At 48.5% G+C, this 20,369-nt stretch overlaps 1 protein-coding gene across 8 annotated transcripts in view; it reads left to right on the plus strand.

Moving 5' to 3' along the window:
- Sik3 (SIK family kinase 3) overlaps nt 1-17,005 on the plus strand; it is a 216,062-nt gene extending 199,057 nt beyond the window's left edge. For 4 of the 8 annotated variants that reach the window (XM_020184313.2, XM_020184318.2, XM_074066672.1 and 1 more), the window contains 6 exons: nt 72-411; nt 986-1,881; nt 11,633-11,790; nt 12,684-12,816; nt 13,500-13,670; nt 14,738-15,444. In XM_020184313.2, the coding sequence (XP_020039902.2) occupies nt 72-411; nt 986-1,881; nt 11,633-11,790; nt 12,684-12,816; nt 13,500-13,657 (1,685 nt within the window). In that variant the 3' untranslated portion in view covers nt 13,658-13,670; nt 14,738-15,444. Of the gene's footprint in view, nt 1-71; nt 412-985; nt 1,882-11,632; nt 11,791-12,683; nt 12,817-13,499; nt 13,671-14,737 lie in introns of all 8 variants that reach the window. The other 4 variants (XM_074066673.1, XM_020184320.2, XM_020184319.2 and 1 more) reach the window with 2 other exon arrangements.
- Nucleotides 17,006-20,369: the final 3,364 nt, after the last annotated feature.

The following is a 20,369-nucleotide window of genomic DNA, read 5'->3' on the forward strand; positions in this document are numbered from 1 at the left end:
TCATGGCTCCCTTACTTCCAGCTGGCAGGTAAGCCAGGCACTTGGTAACTGTGGGGTCCCTTTCTCTCCAGGTGCTGCATCCCCCTCCCAGTTTCAAGGCTTACCCTCCCGCAGTGCAATCTTCCAGCAGCAGCCTGAGAATTGTTCCCCTCCTCCCACCATGGCACTAACCTGCTTGGGCATGCAGCAGCCTACCCAGTCACAGCAGGTGACCATCCAAGTGCAAGAGCCAGTTGACATGCTCAGCACCATGCCGGGAGCAGCTGCAGGCTCCACTGGGAGAGGCATCTCCATCAGCCCCAGTGCCAGCCAGATTCAAATGCAGCACCGTGCCAACCTTATGGCCACCTTCAGCTATGGGCACCCACCCCTGTCCAAGCAGCTGAGTGCCGACAGTGCAGAGGCCCACAGGTAAGGCTGCCCTATGGCACCCAGCCCTCTATCCAGATGGTTCAGGTGTGAGGAAGCCCCTTAGCAGGGTGAGCAAAGAGAATGGGTCTGACTAGGCTGTGCTCTTGTTTCACCCTTTCTGAAAGTAGGGTAGTGGATTTAGGATGAGCCTGTAAACTATTTATGGACCCAGGATTAAAATGCTAAGGAGACAGGAGGAAAATGGCAAGACGTTTTACCTGATGGCTGGGAAAGGAGGAAAGGCCTATTAGGGAGTGTGTAAGAACTCCAGTTTCCCTGGTGTATTCCTCTAAGATTCTTTCCTTCTCTTCTAAGAGATTGGTGCCTCTTAATAGTTCAGATGATGTTCCTAGATAGGCCAGGTTGCTGTCTTCAAGGTAATTATGTTCCCGGTGCCTTTAGAGTTCCCTTGGAGTATTCGAATAAGTGAGTAAGGGACGTGTAGGAGTGTTGCACACATTCCCCACTTCCCTGTCACACCCCAGTTCTCTGGACTGCTAAGAAAAGAGTAGTGGGGAAGTCTAGAGCACTTGTTACACACATGCCTGGTACTCACTCCCTTTTGTGTCTGCAGCTTGAACGTGAATCGGTTCTCCCCTGCTAACTACGACCAGGCGCATTTACACCCCCATCTGTTTTCGGACCAGTCCCGGGGTTCCCCCAGCAGCTACAGCCCTTCAACAGGAGTGGGGTTCCCTCCAACCCAAGCCCTGAAAGTCCCTCCACTTGACCAATTCCCCACCTTCCCTCCCAGTGCACACCAGCAGCCGCCACACTACACCACATCGGCACTACAGCAGGCCCTGCTGTCCCCCACACCGCCAGACTATACCAGACACCAGCAGGTACCCCACATCCTTCAAGGACTGCTCTCTCCCCGGCATTCGCTCACCGGCCACTCGGACATTCGACTGCCCCCAGCAGAGTTTGCACAGCTCATTAAAAGGCAGCAGCAGCAGCAACGGCAGCAGCAGCAGCAGCAGCAGCAGCAGCAGCAAGAGTATCAAGAATTGTTCAGGCACATGAACCAAGGGGATGCTGGGAGCCTGGCTCCTAGCCTCGGGGGACAGAGTATGACAGAACGCCAGGCTTTATCTTATCAAAATGCTGACTCGTATCACCACCACACCAGCCCCCAGCATCTCCTACAGATCAGGGCGCAACAATGTATCTCACAGGTGTCCTTGCCCACCCCGTCCCACGGGTGTGCTCATCAGCCGGCACTGATGCATTCAGAGAGCATGGAAGAGGACTGCTTGTGTGAAGGGGCCAAGGACGGCTTTCCAGACAGCAAGAGCTCAAATACGTTGACCAAAAGTTGCCACAACAGCCCTCTGCTCTTGAGTACCGGTGTACCGGGGGACCCTGAATCTTTGCTAGGAACTGTGAGTCATGCCCAGGAATTGGGGATGCATCCCTACGGACATCAACCTACTGCTGCGTTCAGTAGAAATAAGGTGCCCAGTCGAGGTAAGAGTCCCCTCAAAGTAAAGTCTGGGCCAGCCTGCCCTAATTCAAGTGACTCAGTACTGTTAGCTTCTTTCAGCTCATACTCTATTCTTAAGAGAAAAGAACACCTTCCGGACCACTGTGGGGAGGAGCACATAGGAAGTGGTTATTGGTGGGCAAGGGGTCTGTTTTCCAGATAAAATGATAGAGATAGACAATCAACACCCGGGAGAATCAACACCCAGGAGAGTCAGTAAGATACGTTATCTGTTTCCCCCATTCGTATCATGGCTTCTTGAAATCCAGAAATTCCCGACTGTCATCACAACAGCTGCTGCAGTAGAAAGGAAGTCAGCTAGCTCTAAGAAAATTAGTGTGGATAGTGTTGGACCAAGAGTCAAAGCACCTTATTCCTGGTGCTTATTTCCTGTCTTCAGTCATGCCTACATGCGTATGATAATCTCATCATTTAAGCCATTCGAGTGTCATTTTCCTCATCTGCGGGAAAGGGGCAGGAGGCGTAATGGTCCTTAGCAGAGTTGGTGAAGATTCAAGCATATTTGTGTTTCTTCAGAATGTTTGTGTGGGAAAGAAAAAGGGAGAAGCCCTTGTTAATCTGAAATATGTGATGTAATTGTATCAGTATGAGGTATTACCATGAGCTAAATACAGACTATCACAGTATCACAAGGGGCCCCTGTGCTGTTTCATTTTGTATCACTTGATTATCAGTGAGTACATTGCTTTCATTTTCATCCAAGGAGGAGAGGGCTGCTATCAGGAGGTTATTCTCAGACATGTAGTTCCATTAGCATCGTAGCATTTGTCCTAACAATACCAGGAATGACAGCCACCTCAGCATAGCCATCAAGAGAATGAAGATGCATCTGTCACCCGTGCAGCAGTGGCCACCTTTTCTGTCCTTCCCTCCCTGAAGCTACCTGCGTTTCCTGCCCTGCCCTTTAAAACACACTCAGTTCTCAGGGAACCACACCCTACAGCACGAGCTGGTTAGAAGACCTTGTGCTGATGCAGGTTATATGAAAAAGACCTGGCTTTCAGGTGTGCTCATATGTGCTCTGATAGGATGGAAATGCCATTGTATAAAGCACCACCTGGGGTGGAGCTGTGGCTCAGGTGGTAGAGCACCTGACCAGTAGGGACAAAGTCCTGAGTTCAAACCCCAATACCGTAAAAGAAAACAAAACAAAACAAAACACCAATTAGGCCCTGGGCTTTCAGAACCGGTCATATGTGGGATGGCAGACAGACCTGGGATTATTTCAGGTTGGTTGGAAACAACTAAGAAGAAACAGATGGAAGAGAGGTTAGATTTTTCTGGGTTCATATTATGGGGCAGAACCAACGTCGGGATAGAATTTGCAACAAATTTCAGCTTCTCATGGAAAGCCTTTATGTGGACTTTACAGAACAGGCTGCCCCAGCCTCTGGAGACTTCCTGATGCTGGGCACATTCTAGCAGAGGTGGGGTGGCCCTGTAGGGCACGCTGTGGAGAAGGTTCATGTGCGCACCAGAGCTTCCAGCAGGTCGGCAAACTAGCAGGCACGAAAAGAACACCTAACGTGTCCATTGTGCCTTCCTGTGCCACACAGCAAATGCTCTCCATACATAAATGCACTTCGTCCTTTTTTGTGGTGCCAGATCAAACCAAGGACCGCACGTGTGCTAGGCAGGCACTCCTTACCACTGAGCTGCACCCCTAGCCCCCATTTAATCCTTACGGCGACCCATTCTCCCCATTTGACCAATGAAACACCTGAAGCATAGAGATACATAGCTTGCCCCAAGGCAAGAGCTAGCGAGTGGTGGTTGACCAATTACCGAGTCCATGCAGACAGCTTGGTACTGGGCATTCCCCACAGTGCCAGGCACTGAAGAAGGAGCAAACCCAGAGCAAATAGTGCCTCACTCTTCATCCCTCCCCAGCCCCGGCTGCCATGTATTGAAACACTTTCAGGGGCTAGGGGCATGGCTCAAGTGGTAGAGAACTTACCTAGCATTTACAAAGCCCTGGTGTTTGATCCCAAGAACCTCAAAAAAGAAAGAAAGAGAGGGAGAGGAGAAGGGGAGGGAGGAAAAAAGTAACACTTGAGTACCTTTTGTTTGTGGAGGGAGGGAGGAAGAGGAAGGAGAGAGGGAGGGAAGGAAGGACAGGTGGACTTAAATACCTTTTGAAGTGAAGAGTTATTTTCTCGTCACTTTCCCCGTGTACAGAAAGACTGGAGAGCTCAGAGTCCCCATTGCCTCCTAAGTGTCGGAGGAAACTCCTTGGCAGCCCCAGCAGCAGGCAGGCTGTGCTGAGTGCAGGTTCTGCAATAGCACCCAGAGTGGGAGAAGAATCGCATTTGGATTAGGGGAGAGCATGAGGAAGTAACAGTGGGGGAGAATGGCTCAGGAAGCTTGGAGGCTGGTGAACAGGCTTGGTTAGTTTGGGGGTATGGTGTATATGAAGGAATTAGAAGCCAAGGAGGGCGATTTTTCTAAAATGTAGAGTATTGCCTAGGTTCAGCTGCAGCATGCCACAAGGACAGTGACACGCTGCTCAGCATTCCTGACAATTAGCACAGTTTTAGAGTGATTCCCAGGTTGTCACTGGTCCCAGTCAGATTCCTTCATTCAAGTCAAAGGGCTTCACAGATTTCTTTTGTCAAGTCTGCCCTGCTTCTTCCTCTAGTGACTGACCACCATTACTCCTCTTCTCCTTACATTCTTCATCACCATGACTGCCTTTATCCCCTGCAAATAATTCTTTTGGCTTCTGGGAGTCACTTCATAAAGTGTATCCCTAGCAAAGTGTGGTATAACACTTGTAATCCCAGCTACTCAGGAGGCAGAGGTAGGAGGATTGCTAGTTCAAGGCCAGCCCAGGTCAAAAAAATGCAAAAAACAAAACAAAACAAAATCCACAAGGGTTGTTTCAAGTGATAGAACTCTTGCATGTACAAAGCCCTGGGTTCAATCCCCAGTACCACACGCACGCCGCACAAGTGTATCCCTGAAGGTTTCAGTCCAAGGCTGCCCTGGCCTTGTATGTAGCCTTGTTTCCAGTTTTGCTGGGTTCCCCCAACCACTACCCTTTTTTTTCATTGATCTTTTCCCTCTGGCCTTTGATGAGAGTTTCTTAGGAGCTAGAACCTTCACTCCTGCTGTGTTTGCCAGCACACTGTGGAGACAAGTTGCCTTCCTTTCTAGCCAGTTTATTCTCGTGTATTCTTTAGCCTGGCCACAGATAGGGCTTGAGCAGTGTTCACTTGTTCTCTGTCTCTCTCTGAGTTTGCTATGCAGCCCAAACTGGCCTCAAATTCAAAATCCTCCTGCCTCAGTCTTACAAGTGCTGGGACTGCAGCTGTGTGCCACCATACCTATCTCACATGTCTTCCTTTGTTGTGACTTTGGAAACCACATTGGCAGTTGCCTTTAACAAATAAAGCAATGTACATATGATGGTGGAAGTTTAGGATGCAGTGCAGGGTGGGACATTGATGGTCTTGGGAAACCCAGTGCATGCTACTCAGGATAGTTAAAAATTCCCCCGGGTTGTACACCTCTGTATGTTTAGAGTGATTTCTTTATGGGGGCGTCCCCACTGACCTACCTGAAATGAGTGTACTGAGTGACCGAGGGACTGTCATGTGGCCTCTCTTCCATTCGTTCGTCTGTGTAATGAAGGGTGTTGCACTGAATGCCCTAGGAGAAGCAGCATGGAATTCATGTGTGTAGCAGTCGTGCTCCATGCTTGGTGCTTCTGACTCAGTTATTTATTTTTTATACCTGCCCTGGGAAGTATACGTGAAGTTCCTCTTTTATAGTGGAAACTACTTCCACCTGACCTGTAACTTTAAAACCCTCAGATTGTGATCTTCCTGCCCCAGCCTCCTGAGTGCTGGGGTTATAGACATGCAGCACCATGACCAGCTACGTTTGTACTTTACCACAGAATTTTCACAGATCATTTGCCATCACTTTTGCCACAAAAAGATTATGCTGTCCACCACCACCCTGCAGGCAGGTACGGGATCGCCTCTTGTTTTTCTGTTCAGACAGAAAAACTGCTGCTTCCTTTAATGATCCTCCATGTCTGTGCATATACTCACTGGTCCCCACACAGTCAACTGTTAATTTATCACTGTTTATTAAATTACTCTTGCACAAGACTGTATTCTAGGTGCCAGTTGTGAGTGCAGAGAAGAAAAGATAAAGGTCCCACCCTCAGGGGAGGTTCTGCTCTCCTGGGGGAAGCAAACCATCTCAGGCTGAGCTGTAGCTTCAAGTGCTGTGTGATGATCAAATTAAAAAGTTCACAGCTCACCTGGCCTTTCTAAAGGGTTTTTTTTTTGGTTTTTGGGTGGTTTTTTTGGTGGTACTGGGGTTTGAACGTGTGTCTTCACACTTGCTTAGGCAGGTGCTTTACCACTTAAGCCACTCCACCAGCTGGTTTTTTTTTGTGTGTTGGGTTTTTTCAAAATAGGGTTTCTTGAACTATTTGCCTGAGCTGGCTTTGAACTGCAAGCCTCCTGATCTCTGTCTCCCGAGTAGCTAGGATTATAGGCATGAGCCACCAGCACCTGGTAAACTTTTTTTTTTTGGTGGGACTGGAGTTTGAACTCAGGGCCTTGAGCTTGCAAAACAGGTGCTCTGCCACTTGAGGCACACCTCCTACAGCCTCTTAAGGGCAGATGGACAGAGATAGTTGGTGCTACTCAAGACAGCTTAGATGCCCTCGTGTCATCGTCTGTGGTTTCTTGTTTCCTGAATAGCTGTTTGCCATCAGCCTGGAGGCTGGGTATTGCCAAGCACTGAGCAGGCAGCTTGGCCAATGTTTCTTTCAAACACACAGACGCTTCAGAAACGACCCTGTGGTGCCTAGAATTTTCCTGCCTGACCCTCTAGAAAAAAATAAGGTTTTTCCATTGGTGGTGCTTGGTTAGTGGTGTTTTATTGTTGGTGGTGGTCGTTTGTTTGTGTTTTTGTGGGTTTTGTTGTTGTTGTTTGAGTTCTGGGGTTTGAACTCAGGGCCTCGAACTTGTTAGGCAGGCTCTCTTCCACTTGAGTCACTCTACCAACCCCGAAGTAAAAATAAGGTTTGTCTTCCTTCCGTACTCTTACATTTTTTTTTTGACTTTGCAAATAAATAAATACAACAGCACAACCAGTTTACACAGTGAGATTAACAACTTGAATTCATAAAGAAAACCACATCCTTTTCTCTGAGCTCAGCCAGCTTCAGCCTTACTACTCCAGGCCTCTCAGAGGGCCATGGTGCTGGTGGCCTGGAGGAGTTAGGGCTTAGCCCTCGCAGAGCCTTTAAAAGGAAGATGCAAACTTGTTATTTCTCCCATTTACTCTTAAAACCCAGTAAATGAGTAAGGATGAGTCAACACTGACAGGTTGAATCGAGTTGTTCAAGCTGCCCCCGCTGGTCCCAGCAGGTGGGTGGTGTGCATTGGGCTCGTTTGTGCATTTTCCCCTTGTCTGATGAGACTGCCTTCCTACCCTCTGAACCTCTCAGCTTTGCTTTGGTAAATACTTGCACATCGGGCTCTTGGAAGTCACCTTCCCTGCATTATTTATATATCCTTCTAGCTCCCGGAGTGATGTAAAGGGTGCCAAAGAGTCGCTTCCCTTGGTCAGTGGGTCAGTCTACTCACCCCTCCCCCCCAGCTGGTCAGTAGGTCTCATCTAGAGTGTCACAAAGGACCTCCAGATACAGGCTTAGAATTCCTAAGGAATAATCCTTACTTGTGGAATCCTTCACATTTTATCAAAGAGCCTTTCACTTGTGCTGTCTTTTTTGAGCCCTCAAGCAACCCTCATTTTTCAGACAGGAAACCTTTGGGGAAGTAGAGGTTAAATGACCTACCCATGTTTGGATACTCTGGATGATGGAGCTGGATCCAACCTGAAATTTCCTGATTCTTTGGTCTTCCTTTATGCTTCTGTGACAAAATACCTGAGAAAATCAACTTCCAAGGAGAAAAGATTTAGTTTGGCTGGGTGCAGGTGCCTCATGCCTATAATCCTAGTTACTTGGGATGCTGAAATTGGGAGGATCAAGATTTGAGGCCAGCCCAGGCCAAAAAAGATAGACCCATTTCCAAAAAAATAACCAGAGCACAAGGGACTGGAGATGTGGCCTAAGTGGTAGAATGCCTGATTAGCAAGTACAAACCCCTTAGTTCAAATGTTAGTCCCACCAAAAACAAAAAGGTTGTAGGACTCCAGAAAACGAATGAAGGTGCTAAATGCCAAGAACAAGGACTAATATATTTTGTTAGCTTCACCACCTCCCCATGTTTGCTAATGAACCTTTTATTTTGGGGTGGTAGTACTAGGATTTGAACTCACAACCTCAGGCTTGCTGAGCAGGTGCTTTACTACTTTAGTCATGCCTCCAGCCCAAATCATACTGATCCTTTAAAAAAAAAATCTCTAAACAAGAGCCGGGTGGGGTGTAGTTTTAGGTACTCGGGAGGCAGAGATCTAGGAATCAAGATTTGAGGCCAGCCCCAGGAAAATTTTGCAAGACCCCTCTCTTCTCAAGCAATGAAAAGCTGATTGTGGTGGGGCACACCTATTATCTCAGCTGTATGGGAAGGGTAAATAGGAGGGTTAGGTCCAGGCCTGCCAGGGTATACACATGACGCCATATTTGAAAAATAACCAAAGCGAAAAAAGGGCTGAGCATGTGGCTGAAGTGGTAGAGCACCTGCCTACAAAACACAAGGTCCTGAGATCAAACCCCAGGACTGCAAAAAGAAAAAAAATCTCTGAACAGGAGATTCTGGTGTTTCTCTTTGAGGGAAGCAAGGAGGTGCACCTGCTCTGATAAGATTTGTAGCTAACTCTATGCAGGTTTAAAGGAAGAAAGACTCCCAAGGAAGTGAGTGGATGTTTTTAACTCTTGACAAGAATGTAGGGCTCAGTGGTGGAGCAATGGCTGAGGCCCTCAGTTCCATTCCCAGCACCAAGGGTGGGGTGAGGGGAAGATGAAGAGAATGTAGGCATAGTAAAACTTTGAGCCAGGTGCGTGGTGCATACCTGTAATCTCAGCACTCTGGAAGCAGAAGAGGGGAGATGATGAGTTCAAAGCCAGCCTGGCTACATAGTGAGAGCTTGTCTCAAAAAAAAGAAAGAAAGAAAAGATAGGATACCAGTGGCCATCTTTAAAAAAAGAAAATACTTTGAAAAAGTCCAAAGCTGCTTCTGGTTCTGCATCTTGGCTGAGTGGACAGGACAGCAGCTCCTGCCCCACAGAGCCAGTGTCGCACCGCTTCCTGCCAGTGGTTTACCTGGGCCCTGGCCCACTGACAGAAACTGGCTGAGTGGACAAGATGGTTGAGCTAGTCCCACAGAAAGAGGAGGTTTTCTTGTGCAGGCTTACCTTTGTCTTCTCCCTGCTGGCTTTCAGCCCTCGGTAGCAAAAAGTTGGCGTCTGCCTTTTTCTTTAACCTGCTCACTCAGAGACAATCAAAAGATTCCTCAAACCTTCATCTTTGGTAGTTAGGAAGCCCCACCTCCCCCTTCTAATTCTTCCCCTGAACGTCTCACCTTCCTAGTGACGTGTGTCACTTACTTCCCACCCCTTCTCATCCTACCTCATCCTACCTTAGCCCCTAAGCCTGAGCCTGGGGGCTCATAGGAAGCCATTTGAATATAGAGACCTAAAACCCTTCACTCAACACCCAGGCAATGTGCTTACTTTCATCGTTCAACTAGATACTGGAATGGCACAGTTAGCTAATTTAGCCCATTTAAAAGTTTTTAAGCCAGGCACTGGTGGCTCACGCCTGTAATCCTAACTACTCTGGAGGCAGTAATCAAGAGGATCGTGGTTCAAAGCCAACCAGGGCAAATAGTTCGAGAGACCCTGTCTTGAAAAAACCCTTCACAAAAAAAGGGCTGGTGGAGTGGGTCAAGGTGTAGGCCCTGAGTTCAAGCCCTAGCACCACACACACAAAAATGTTTTTTAAAAGGCTGGAGGCATGGCTCAGGCCGTAGAGCGCCTACTTTAGCAAGCATGAAGCCCCAAGTTCAAACTCCAGTACTGCCAAAAAAAAAAGTTTTTAAAAACTTGATCTCACCAAGGGTTGGTTCATCAGGAGAGAGAGTCTAATAGTTTCCAAGGAGTTTTACCTCAAAAAAACCAACAAAGCAAGCAGAACATATGGTCAGCTCTCAAGCCCTAAAGACTGAAGCCAAAAGTGCTACCAGAGGATCCTGCCAACTTAGCTATGTCCCGTCACTCTTCTTGACTGACCTGATCAGAAAAAATACTCACTTCTCTCCAAACTCTAGGCCATAGGAGTATGTGACTCAGACAGGATGCCAACCCATATTAAAAGAGCATTTTTATTAACATCGGTTAAAGAGATGATATTAAATGCCTGCTGGGAGTAGGACTATTCTGGAGTACCGAAGACTCACAGGTGGGAATCAGATACAGTTCTTGCCCGCAAAGAGCTTCCCATATATCAGGAATGATTAAGACAAGTACACGATTAAACATGGTGCCAGGTAACGTCAGAGCAATTGGATACCAAGTCTTCTGAAGTTTAAAAGGAGAATCATTTGATTTCTGCTTGAAAGAGAAAGTTTCATAAAGATGAAAGAAAACATTTGAGGAGTACCGAGAAGGATGAGTTGGTTTGGACTGGCAAGAACAGAGATAAGAGAATGAGGTATTTCCAGGCAGAGGGGACGAGGACAGATATGGACTGTGTGTGGCAGGATTGTGTGTGCATAGGACTGTGAGTGTGTGGGGAGTGAAGAGTGAGAGGCCGACTGGAAGACAGACAGGATGGGGGGTGTTGTGAAAGAAAGTGTGAGGTCTTCTTAGAGTAATCTCTGCAGCGGTGTGGTTGGGGGATGGTTACCTAATAATCCAGCCAAGAGGTAAAGGGGCCTCAGTGAGATTGCAAAGAAGGGGACTGAAGTATCCTCATTCCACAGGTAGATTCTTTAGACTTTAAACTGTTGTAGGACCAGGACTAAGGAATCAGTAGTAACCCCAAGAGCTTATACCAAGAAGATTAAGAAAATGAGGCATCAAAACAGGGGTGTCTTTAGGAGTAACCGGGTATCGGGGAGATTGAGGAACTTGGAATTGGACATGGTGAGTGTTACATGCTGGTTAGATATCCAAGGAAAGCTGTCTAGTAAACAGCTGGATGTATGGGTCAGTGTAATTGAAACTGTGGAATTAGACAATGGAAATGTGCTTGCTTATAAAGGGTGGGGGCCACAGGAGTTGGAAGCAGCAATTTGGGAAGTAGAACGAGGAGAGGAGTGGGATGGTTCTGAGGTGGAAACCAAGGAAGGACAGAGGAGGCATCTGTAGAATGGGGCAGGGGACAGGGGAGGGGGCACGTCCTCCCATGCGAGTGGCACCTGACAGCACAGTCATTCCTCTGTGCATCTCGGTTTGAGAACATAGCCAGTTAAGTCTGCAGAGAGTTGAAGAAAGAAGGAAAGGGTCCGTGTTACCCAGTCAACCTCCGTTCTGTGGGATTTTTTTCTTAGGGTGTGGTCCCTTCATGAAGAAACTCCAATTTGCTGGAGGACTTGGGATTGTCAGGCTGCTCCCAGCTGCTCTGAGTACAAGTTCCAGCCGGCTGAGGATTATCAGCCAGTGCACATACGGTCCTCAGCTTGCTCATTGTCCCTTGCAAGGTCTCTCATTTCTTTCATGGGAGCTGACATTACTAGGAGAAGCTGGAGGCCTGCTGACCCTGTCCTGCTCTGTCTCCTCAGAATCTGTCATAGGAAACTGCATGGACAGAAGTTCTCCAGGACAAGCGATGGAGGATCACAGCGGGCTTGGGTGTCCAGCACGGCTGTCAGTCAGTGAGCATCACAGGCCCCGGACCCTCCAGAGACACCACACGATCCAGAACAGCGATGATGCTTACGTATGTTGGTCCCTCTTGCCAGTCCCAGCTTGAAAACAAAGCATAGTAATGTGGGTGGCATCTGCTCCTCACTCAGTCCAGCACCTCTGGGAATTACAGGAGCTTTTCTTCGAATCACCCTAACAGAGCAGCCTTCATTCCAATAGGGCCTATGGTCCATGTTTTAGACTGAGGAACCAGAAAGAGTTGCCTTTTGCAGTCTTGATTGGTAAACCTCCCCCCCGTCAGTCTAAACTCGGTTCCCAGCAGAGGAACCTGTGACTCTTGGCCTGTTAGTTGCAGCTTCATGACTTCCTCAGGGAGCAGAGTCTTGTCATCCAGGGCACACTGCTCAGGTGACACAGATAGGGCACCCTTGGCTCTGCAAGTATAAACTTACTGAAGTTGCATAAAATACCATACTTGTCACCTCTTGTGCTCAGTAGCCTCCATATTATGCAGGGCAGCTAGAGAACTGTTTAGCGTGGAGTGTGGTGGACCAGTGCTGTCTGAAGACCGGCTCCTAGGGGCTGACAGAGTGGCTCAAGTGGTAGAGTGCCTGCCTATCAAGTGTTAGGCCCAGAGTTCAAACCCCAGTACCACCAAAGAAATACACTGCTGTACCCATTGATGACAGGCTCCTAGTAGTGAGGGGTTCAGGAGGCTGCCTTCCAGACATGTACGCATCAAGGGGACAAACTCCAGCTGAGATGCACCAGGCCCTCCCACCCCTGTGGGATGGGGGTGCTGAGAGTATCCCCCTGAGCTGGTGCTGTTAAGAGGAAAGGAGTCTGCAGTGGGACCCAGGCCACCTTTTGCCTGGGCTCTTAGATAGGAACAGTTGTCCCCAAGGGTCACCTGAGGGTAGCACATTCTCTGGTGTCCTTATTTCTTTTCCTGATTGCTTTCTGCAGGTACAGCTGGATAACTTGCCAGGAATGAGTCTCGTGGCTGGGAAGGCGCTGAGTTCAGCCCGGATGTCAGATGCAGTTCTCAGTCAGTCTTCACTCATGGGCAGTCAGCAGTTTCGGGATGGGGCAAATGAGGGTAAGGGACCTCATGCATGGTCACCCGGGGAACGTTATAGAGGGGGCCCTCCTTCCGTCTTTGCCAGGGACCTCTCCCCTCTTGTGTGGAAAGGATCCATTGGGAGGCAGAGCCATGCGTGCTTGTGGGGCTCTGGCATAGCTCCCTCGCCCGTGTATGCCTCGTGTGAGTGCGGAAGACGGCCTGGATTCTGGCTGAGCATGGGGCCGGCACAGTCCCATGTGTGGTGCTGCCCTTGCTCTAGTGGGACACTTAATACCTTAGAACCAGTCAACTATAAGGCCTAGGCCTGGGGAAGGACCAGTCCGCAGCCCACACATTTGACATGCTGGATTCCCAGGTCCTCCTCATCTGTACAAAGGCAGAAACAGTAGCACCTGTATCCTTAGCATGTGTGGTGAGAGATGCTGGCTTCCTGTAGTGGAGGCTCTTCTCCCACATACAGCAGTGCTTGTACTTGAGGGTGGGAACAGGGAAAGGACAAGGGAAGTGGAACACTGGAAAGAGTCAGGAAGAACCCTGCCCCAGTGCAGCCACTCACAACTAGAGGACCTGCGTGAGCTACAGTCAGAATGTTCAGTACTCAGACAGGTGCCTCTTCCTCCTCTGTGTCTTCCGCTTGCCTGCCCACCCCCTGCCCCTGGCTCCCTGCCAATCTCGCACACTCTTTTGTGGTCTTGTAGAATGCGGTGTGAGTCTGGGAGGTCACGAGCACCTGGACCTAAGTGAAGGCAGCCAGCACTTAAACGCCTCTTGCTACCCGTCTACGTGTATCACAGACATTCTGCTCAGCTATAAGCATCCTGAGGTGTCCTTCAGCATGGAGCAGGCAGGCGTGTAACAAGAAGTCAAAAGTAAGTGTCACCCTGGTGAGGGCCAGGCCAGCACTGTGGGCCCAGTTCCAGCTCCCAATCCATCAGGAAATTCATTGTTAGAGATGCTGACAGTGGCACTCTTTCCTACAACCATCACATCTTCCTGCCTTTTCATTAAACACTATGCTAGTTTTGGGATGAGGATGGGGGCATACAAAAGGAATGCTGACTCAGTCCCTTGATTTAAGTATGGAGAAAATACACACGACCCGTCTCATATTGTAGGTAGAGACAGTGAGGTATGACTCCAAAGGACAGAGGTGACCTCTGGCCAACTTACTAAGGAAATGAGGCAGTCTTTAAACTCAGTCCTGAAGGATGAAAACGTCCAGCCATACTTTTCTGGTTTTTTTGTTTTGCTTTGGCAGTACTGGGGTTTGAACTCAGGGCCTCATGCTTGCTGGGCAGATGCTCTACCGCTTGAGCCACTCTACCAGCCATTTTTGTGTTGGGATTGTTTGAGAGTCTCTTGAACTGTTTCTCAGACTGACTTTGAACTCTGATCCTCCTGATCTGTGCCTCCTGAGTATCTAGGATTAGAGGTGTGAGCCACCAGCACCTGGCTCCAGCCATACTTTTTAAGGAACAAGTGGCAGGGTATTCAGACAGGAGGTGTAACCAGAGGCCTGTGGTAGAAAAGGGACGATTGACCAGCTTGGCTGGAGTAATGCAAAGGATGTACAGCTGGTACTCTTGGCACTGTCTCTGGAAAGACAAAAACGACTTAATGCAGGTGCAGCCACCAGGCAAATCCGTATCAGAGCCTCTTAAAGTGTGGCAGGTAAGAGCACATGAGTTGCTTTAAAAAAAAAAAAAAAAATTCAGGACTGGGGTTGTAGCTTGCTGGGTACAGCACTTGCCTGGCATATGCAAGACCCTGGGTTCCATTTCCAGTACCAAAAAAAATGATTTGCCCTTTTTAAACCAATCCTCTGTGTCTGCCTTCCCCTCTCCCCAGACCCATACTGGGGTTTGAACTCAGGGCCTTGTGCTTGCTGGGCAGGCACCCACAGCTTGCCCCGCCATCTCTGTCTGCTGTGTTGCAGGTCTGTGTACAGCTTGGGAAGGAGAAGGCCGACCGTAAACCAACTGTATCTAGCAGCATCGCACCAATCGCCATCGTATTTCTCTCTGCCCAGAATTTCATGGTTCCTTTCCTTGCATTGTGCCCATCAATGGGCTGTGCTGTTATTTTGGGTTCTGAGGGAGGTTTGCCATGTTTGCTTGTATGACCAAGTCACCAAGGAAATAAACAGGAAATCCATTTTCTCTATCTTTCGTGAAAGTGTATTTGGTGTGTTTGAGTTGGTGGTTCCTTTTGTTTTGTTTTTGGGTTTGTGCTTTTTTTTATTCGTTTTTGGTATTTTCTTTTGGAGGTGATTTTTTTTTCCTGCCTTTCTTGATCCTTCTTTCTTTGTCTTTTGTTTCTGTCTTTGTTCATTTTTGAGACAGGAGAGCCAGCAGTTAGGGTTCAGAGGCCAGGGGCCTCAGGGCCTTCCTTCATCAGCAGAGCGCCCTCTCCTCCTTCACATCCCCCTTCCACAAGAGCAAACACTAGAGGATAACATCTCAGGAAGCTCGTGGTGGAGAAAGGGACAGAGCCAGGGCCCAGGGACAATGGTCTCTGGTGGTTGGAGAACAAAAAGAGAGAGAAGAGCCCAAACCTGGAACCCGAGAAGTCTCTACTGCTGGGATTCACTGAAACACACGTGGCTCAGCAAGACTGGATCAAAACTTTAGCACAGAGGCTGGGGTGACCTGGCACCGATGGCTTGCCAGCTAGGAGGTCTCAGCTTGAGTCCCCTTTGGTGTATAACTCAGCTCCCACTCTGTAGTCTGCCCAGTTGGTCACCTCCACCATCTGACTGGTTCTACCATGGACTAAATACCCGACAACCGTGCACTATGCGTTCTGTGTCATCTTTCATTCTCATTTTCTGTCGTGCTATGAAAAGGATTGTTTCTCCGTGTGTGTGTGTGTGCATATGTGTGTATATGTATGCATATGTGTGTGTGTGTGTGTGTGTGTGTGTGTTTGTGACTTTCCCTTTCTAACTCTTTGTCACAGGTAAGAAGAATAGGAGGTTGTCTTGGGTTTTGCCTCTCTCTTAACCTCCTCCTCCCCCCTGGGCATCCTCAGCTCCTTACATTTTAATTCTTGATCATGTAGGCATTGTTTTTAGTAGATGTTGATATTATTGTTATTATTAATAAATAAAGACAAAAAGAATTTTTGTTTAAAAGAGAAATGTTTAGACAGATTTTGTTCTATTTGAATTGTGACTTGCACCTTTTGTTCAAAATAATTTCTTTGGCATTGTAAATGTGAGCAGCTCCTACCTGTGCAGTGACAGCTGCAGTGGCCTCCTTTCCCTGCTGAAGCAGTGCATACGCAATAGCTAGTGTTTGCCATTACCTTTCTTTCTCTTCACTGTTAGAAACCAAAGTCTTCTCTGCTGCCTGGGGCTGAGAGAGGATCTGGGCTCTCTCCTTCTGATTGTCAAAAGCAGAGAAAGATGCTACATACTCTGACTCGAACTTTTTTGCTAGGAAAGGAGAGTTAAAGGTCCCCAGCCCCCTCCTAATCTTTCACACTGAATTTGCACAGAAGAAAGTACCTGGGTACCCAGCATGGCATCCTGATGTCGCTGGCAGGGTCCCCACGCAGCTTGACCTTCTCCACTGACACCGGCAGCTTGGCACCTGAGCCCCCTATCCCTTTAGTGGATTTTCGCAGTGCAAGAGCCTTGCTAGGGACTGGTCCCATGTTCCCATGACCCCTATTTGCTCCTCCACTTGGAGGGGTCACCAACTATTCACCAGAAGGGGGCCTACTCACCAAGAAAGTCCAAAAGGCTCTTGCTGACTTCTCTGGGCTCACTCCAACCCTGATGCCCCCAACTTGCCCTGCTGTTCCCACATGCTGGACTGGATCTGATCTGTTCACGGGGTACTGTATTTATGGAAGAGCAGGTGCTGCCCGCCAGCAGCCGCCCGGACGAAAGCCAGGGAGCCTATTAACAGTGCCATCTTGCGAACTCCACTTTTAAAAAAACACCATTGCTTTGTAGTAACCAATATACGCAGTATATGTTGAATGTATACAAATATACTTTCCTATATCTGTCCTTTGAAAATGTCAGAAGTATTTTTTCTTTCTCATTTATGTTGAACTAAAAAAGGATTTAAAAAAAAAAAATCTCCAGACTCAAGTTACTAAGACCTTTTGTCCTTGTTTGTGTGGGGCATTTACAACTTAGTAACTTGGTTGAACAGTAGGAGGTTGTGAAAATAAAAACCTGATTATGTTCTAATGCTGATGTGTTATTTTGTGGTTCAGAGTCTAGCTGGGAGAAGCACCCAGGTGGGTGGGAGCTGGAACACTGGAGTCTGGAGAAGTCTCCCAAGTTCAGGGTGGAGCTTTGAACAGTTATTATCTCACCTTGTCTTCTGAACCCGGCGTTCTCTAGAATCCTAACTCAGCTTCACACCAGCCTGGACTCTAGCCCTCGGGAGGGAGCACCTGTGTTTGCTCCTTGGCAGGTCCCAGGGAAGTAGCATCTTGAAGAGTCAGCCCTGGCTAGAACCTTTGTGGGGTGACCCCAACCAGCTTCATGATGGTGATACCCAAATAAGCAGTGGGACAGAAAGAGGACTTTGCCCATTGTTTCCCCCTTTTGCACATCTGGACTCCAAAGGGCAGGGCCTTGCTGGAAATACCAGGCATAGCTAAGAATTGGTTGAAGGTCCTCTGTGAAGAAAGCTTACTGAACTTGGAAACACTGAGTTTATAGAGAGTAGAGTGAGAGGAAGGAACTTATGAAAGCCTTCGAGCCCATGGGGAATGAGAAAGTAACTGTGGGACTAGTCAGAACAGAAACTACCTTCTCATGCAAGGGGAACTGAGTCTCTGGAACCAAGCTGTGATCACCCCAGCAACTCACAAACACTTTTTGCCACAGGTGCTGCTCCTTTGAAGTCAGCCAGGTGCCTTGGGGCTAGAGGTAGGGTGGGCTCCCAGAGGAAACAGAGCAGCATCTCCTGGATATACACCTGGAGACTTCTGGGCTCTAGAAAATAGAAGCCTTGCTGAGAGATCCTTCCTGATCCTTCTTTCTGACTGCTAGGCCTCATTCTCTATTGACTACACAAATAAGAAACCAGCGGCCGCTGTGCCTCCTACCTGCTGGCCAGAGATGAGCTCTGTACTGCCCTTTGTCTCCTAAGGACCATGCAGAGTTGATGACAGTGCCCTGTCCTGGAGTCTAACTTGGGAGATCTGCACAAGAGCAAAAACAGAATTCTCAAATAAGAAATGCTGGTGGGGTCCTCTCCCCAACTCAGTCAGACCTCCCCAACCCTAGCTCACCCATCCTGACTCACACCACATGTTCTCAGGTGAGCATCTGCGCAGGTCCCACATGAGGGTAATGGTGGAGTTTCTGCATCTCCCCCAAGGTCTGCTCCTTCATATGACCCTTTGCCAGTGCCATTCATCCAGGCCTAGCAAGGACGGAGCCCTCCCCCGTATAGACTGACCAGTACACTGGGACATAAAATTGTGAAATGGGTTGCTAATTGCTGGGCAAATCCACTCCTGCAGCAGCTGCCAGCACTCCCACCTGTTTTAGGGGATGCATGGCCAGTACTTGGTGACCCAGTTCAGAAAAGTAGCTCTTTTCTGAGGGAGAGAGGCTCATCGGAGAGGCTGATGGGCCCTGTATCCACTCAACCCCTGCACACTTCACACCTCGAGCAGTGAGGGGACCCCAAGTCTGATTTTGTTGTTAGTTTTTCCGTAGACCTCTGTCCAGAAAGACTTCCTTTCCAAAATAATAAAGAAGCGTTTGGACTAGTTTAAGCCAAATGTCTTGCACTGGAGTAGAACAGACACTAGTGAATAAGTATATGAAGAAAGTTCCCTGCTCTGTTGCCTTAGAATCCCAGCCAACTGGCCACCATCAAAGAACTAGAAGCCAGACCTGATTGGGCTGCAGTTTTCTTACAGGCAAAATAACAAGGAGAAAGTCTGGCTTCCAGCCTTAAAGCTTAAAGAATATTAGTTAATGTTGAAAGTGCCTGGCCACTAAAGAACTGTGTATATGTTACATGTTAGATTCAGTCATAACTGCAGTAATAAACAGAAGGCTAAACGGTGGCAAATAGCTTAGAGTCGAAGCCTCACAGTTCCTCCCCCCCACCGTGTGCTAGTGGGGATAATACTCCCCCAAACAAGGAGTTCTCTGGGTCTGAGCGCCTGGGAGCTGCCCCTCCCCCCCCACACACAGGGGTCAACTTCTGTCCCTCTCTATAAAACCAGACACCTGGGATGGCCCATGGTAGACCGTCTCTCCGCATAGTCCCATAGACAGCTGAGGCTGGCTCTGGCCTGGAAAAGACGCCTCACACCTCAGCACCTGCACGCAAGGCCACAGAGAGGTATGGGCCTCCCTGCCTTCCCCTACCTGTGCCACCAAAAGCTGAGGTCATGACTGCAGTCTGGCAGTGTGAGTGTGTTTATACCAATAAGGGAACAGAATCCAGAAACAGATTCTGGGGCACAAGATAGCTACTGTTTACTAGTGCTACTACCTTCTAACAGTTGTGCATACATGTTCAAATTTCATGCTTAAAACAACACAAATTAATTACCTTGTGATTCTAGAGGTCAGAAATCCAAAATGGGTCACAGTAGGCTAACACCATGGCGTCAGCACAGTTGTGTTCCTTCTAGGGACTCTGCTCCTTTGCCTCTTCTAGCCTCTATGGATGGGCTGCCCACAGTTCTTGGCTCGTGGCCCCTCCCAGCACTCACATTGCTCTGACCACTACTTCCATCTTTACATCTTCCTCTCGGACTCTCCTGCCTCCTCTTGCACACTGAAGGACCCTTGTGGTTAAATTGGGCCTCCCTGGATAACCCCAGTTCAAGCCCTTAATCAACTTTGCCATGTAAGGTTAACAGTCATAAATTCCAGGGATTAGGATAAGCACACATGTCTTTTGAGGGCTATTGTTCTGCCTACCACACAGTGACCCCTGTTAGAACTGAGAGATGGGCACCTTCTATCATTATATGTTCGCTTAGCAGATAAGAAACTGAGGTATGCCCAGAGTCACATGGCTAATAAGGGGCAAAGGCAGGATTCAACCCTCAGGCTTTCTGGCTTCAAAGCCTTGGAGACAGACATGAGACAGGCTGGAGCAAGAGAGGCCTGGAGCCCAGCCACAACCTTATTCGGAAGACTCAGACACCAGGCTGGTTTCTAGCGTGTTAGGGAGTTTCCTGGGGAGATGGTTCAGGGATTTCTGCCCTGGGTCCTAAGTCCAGAGACCTGGGTTCTAGGTCCAGCCCTGCCTCTAACAAGGAGAGAGAGATATTGAGCAAATTCCTCATGAGTTAGTTCCTCATCTGGACAGTGGCAAGGTAGGGAGAGGCTAGAGTGGCTGATCTCAAAATTCTTATCCCACCAGGCTTCGAGGGCCTGGGCTTTCCTGGAGAAATCCTACAAGATGGCATTGCCAACACCAACCAACACATGGCACTTTCCATCTGTAGGCTTTCAGGGGTCAGGAACCTCCAACATCCCTGACTCAGGCCTTGGGCAAGTGCTCTACCATGTGGGCCACTCCCCAGTCCACCCCTGATCATTCTTGAACCCGTTTTACAGATAAAAA

This window comes from Castor canadensis, chromosome 2 (assembly GCF_047511655.1).
Source record: "Castor canadensis chromosome 2, mCasCan1.hap1v2, whole genome shotgun sequence".
In the NCBI taxonomy this organism is placed as follows: Eukaryota; Metazoa; Chordata; class Mammalia; order Rodentia; family Castoridae; genus Castor; species Castor canadensis.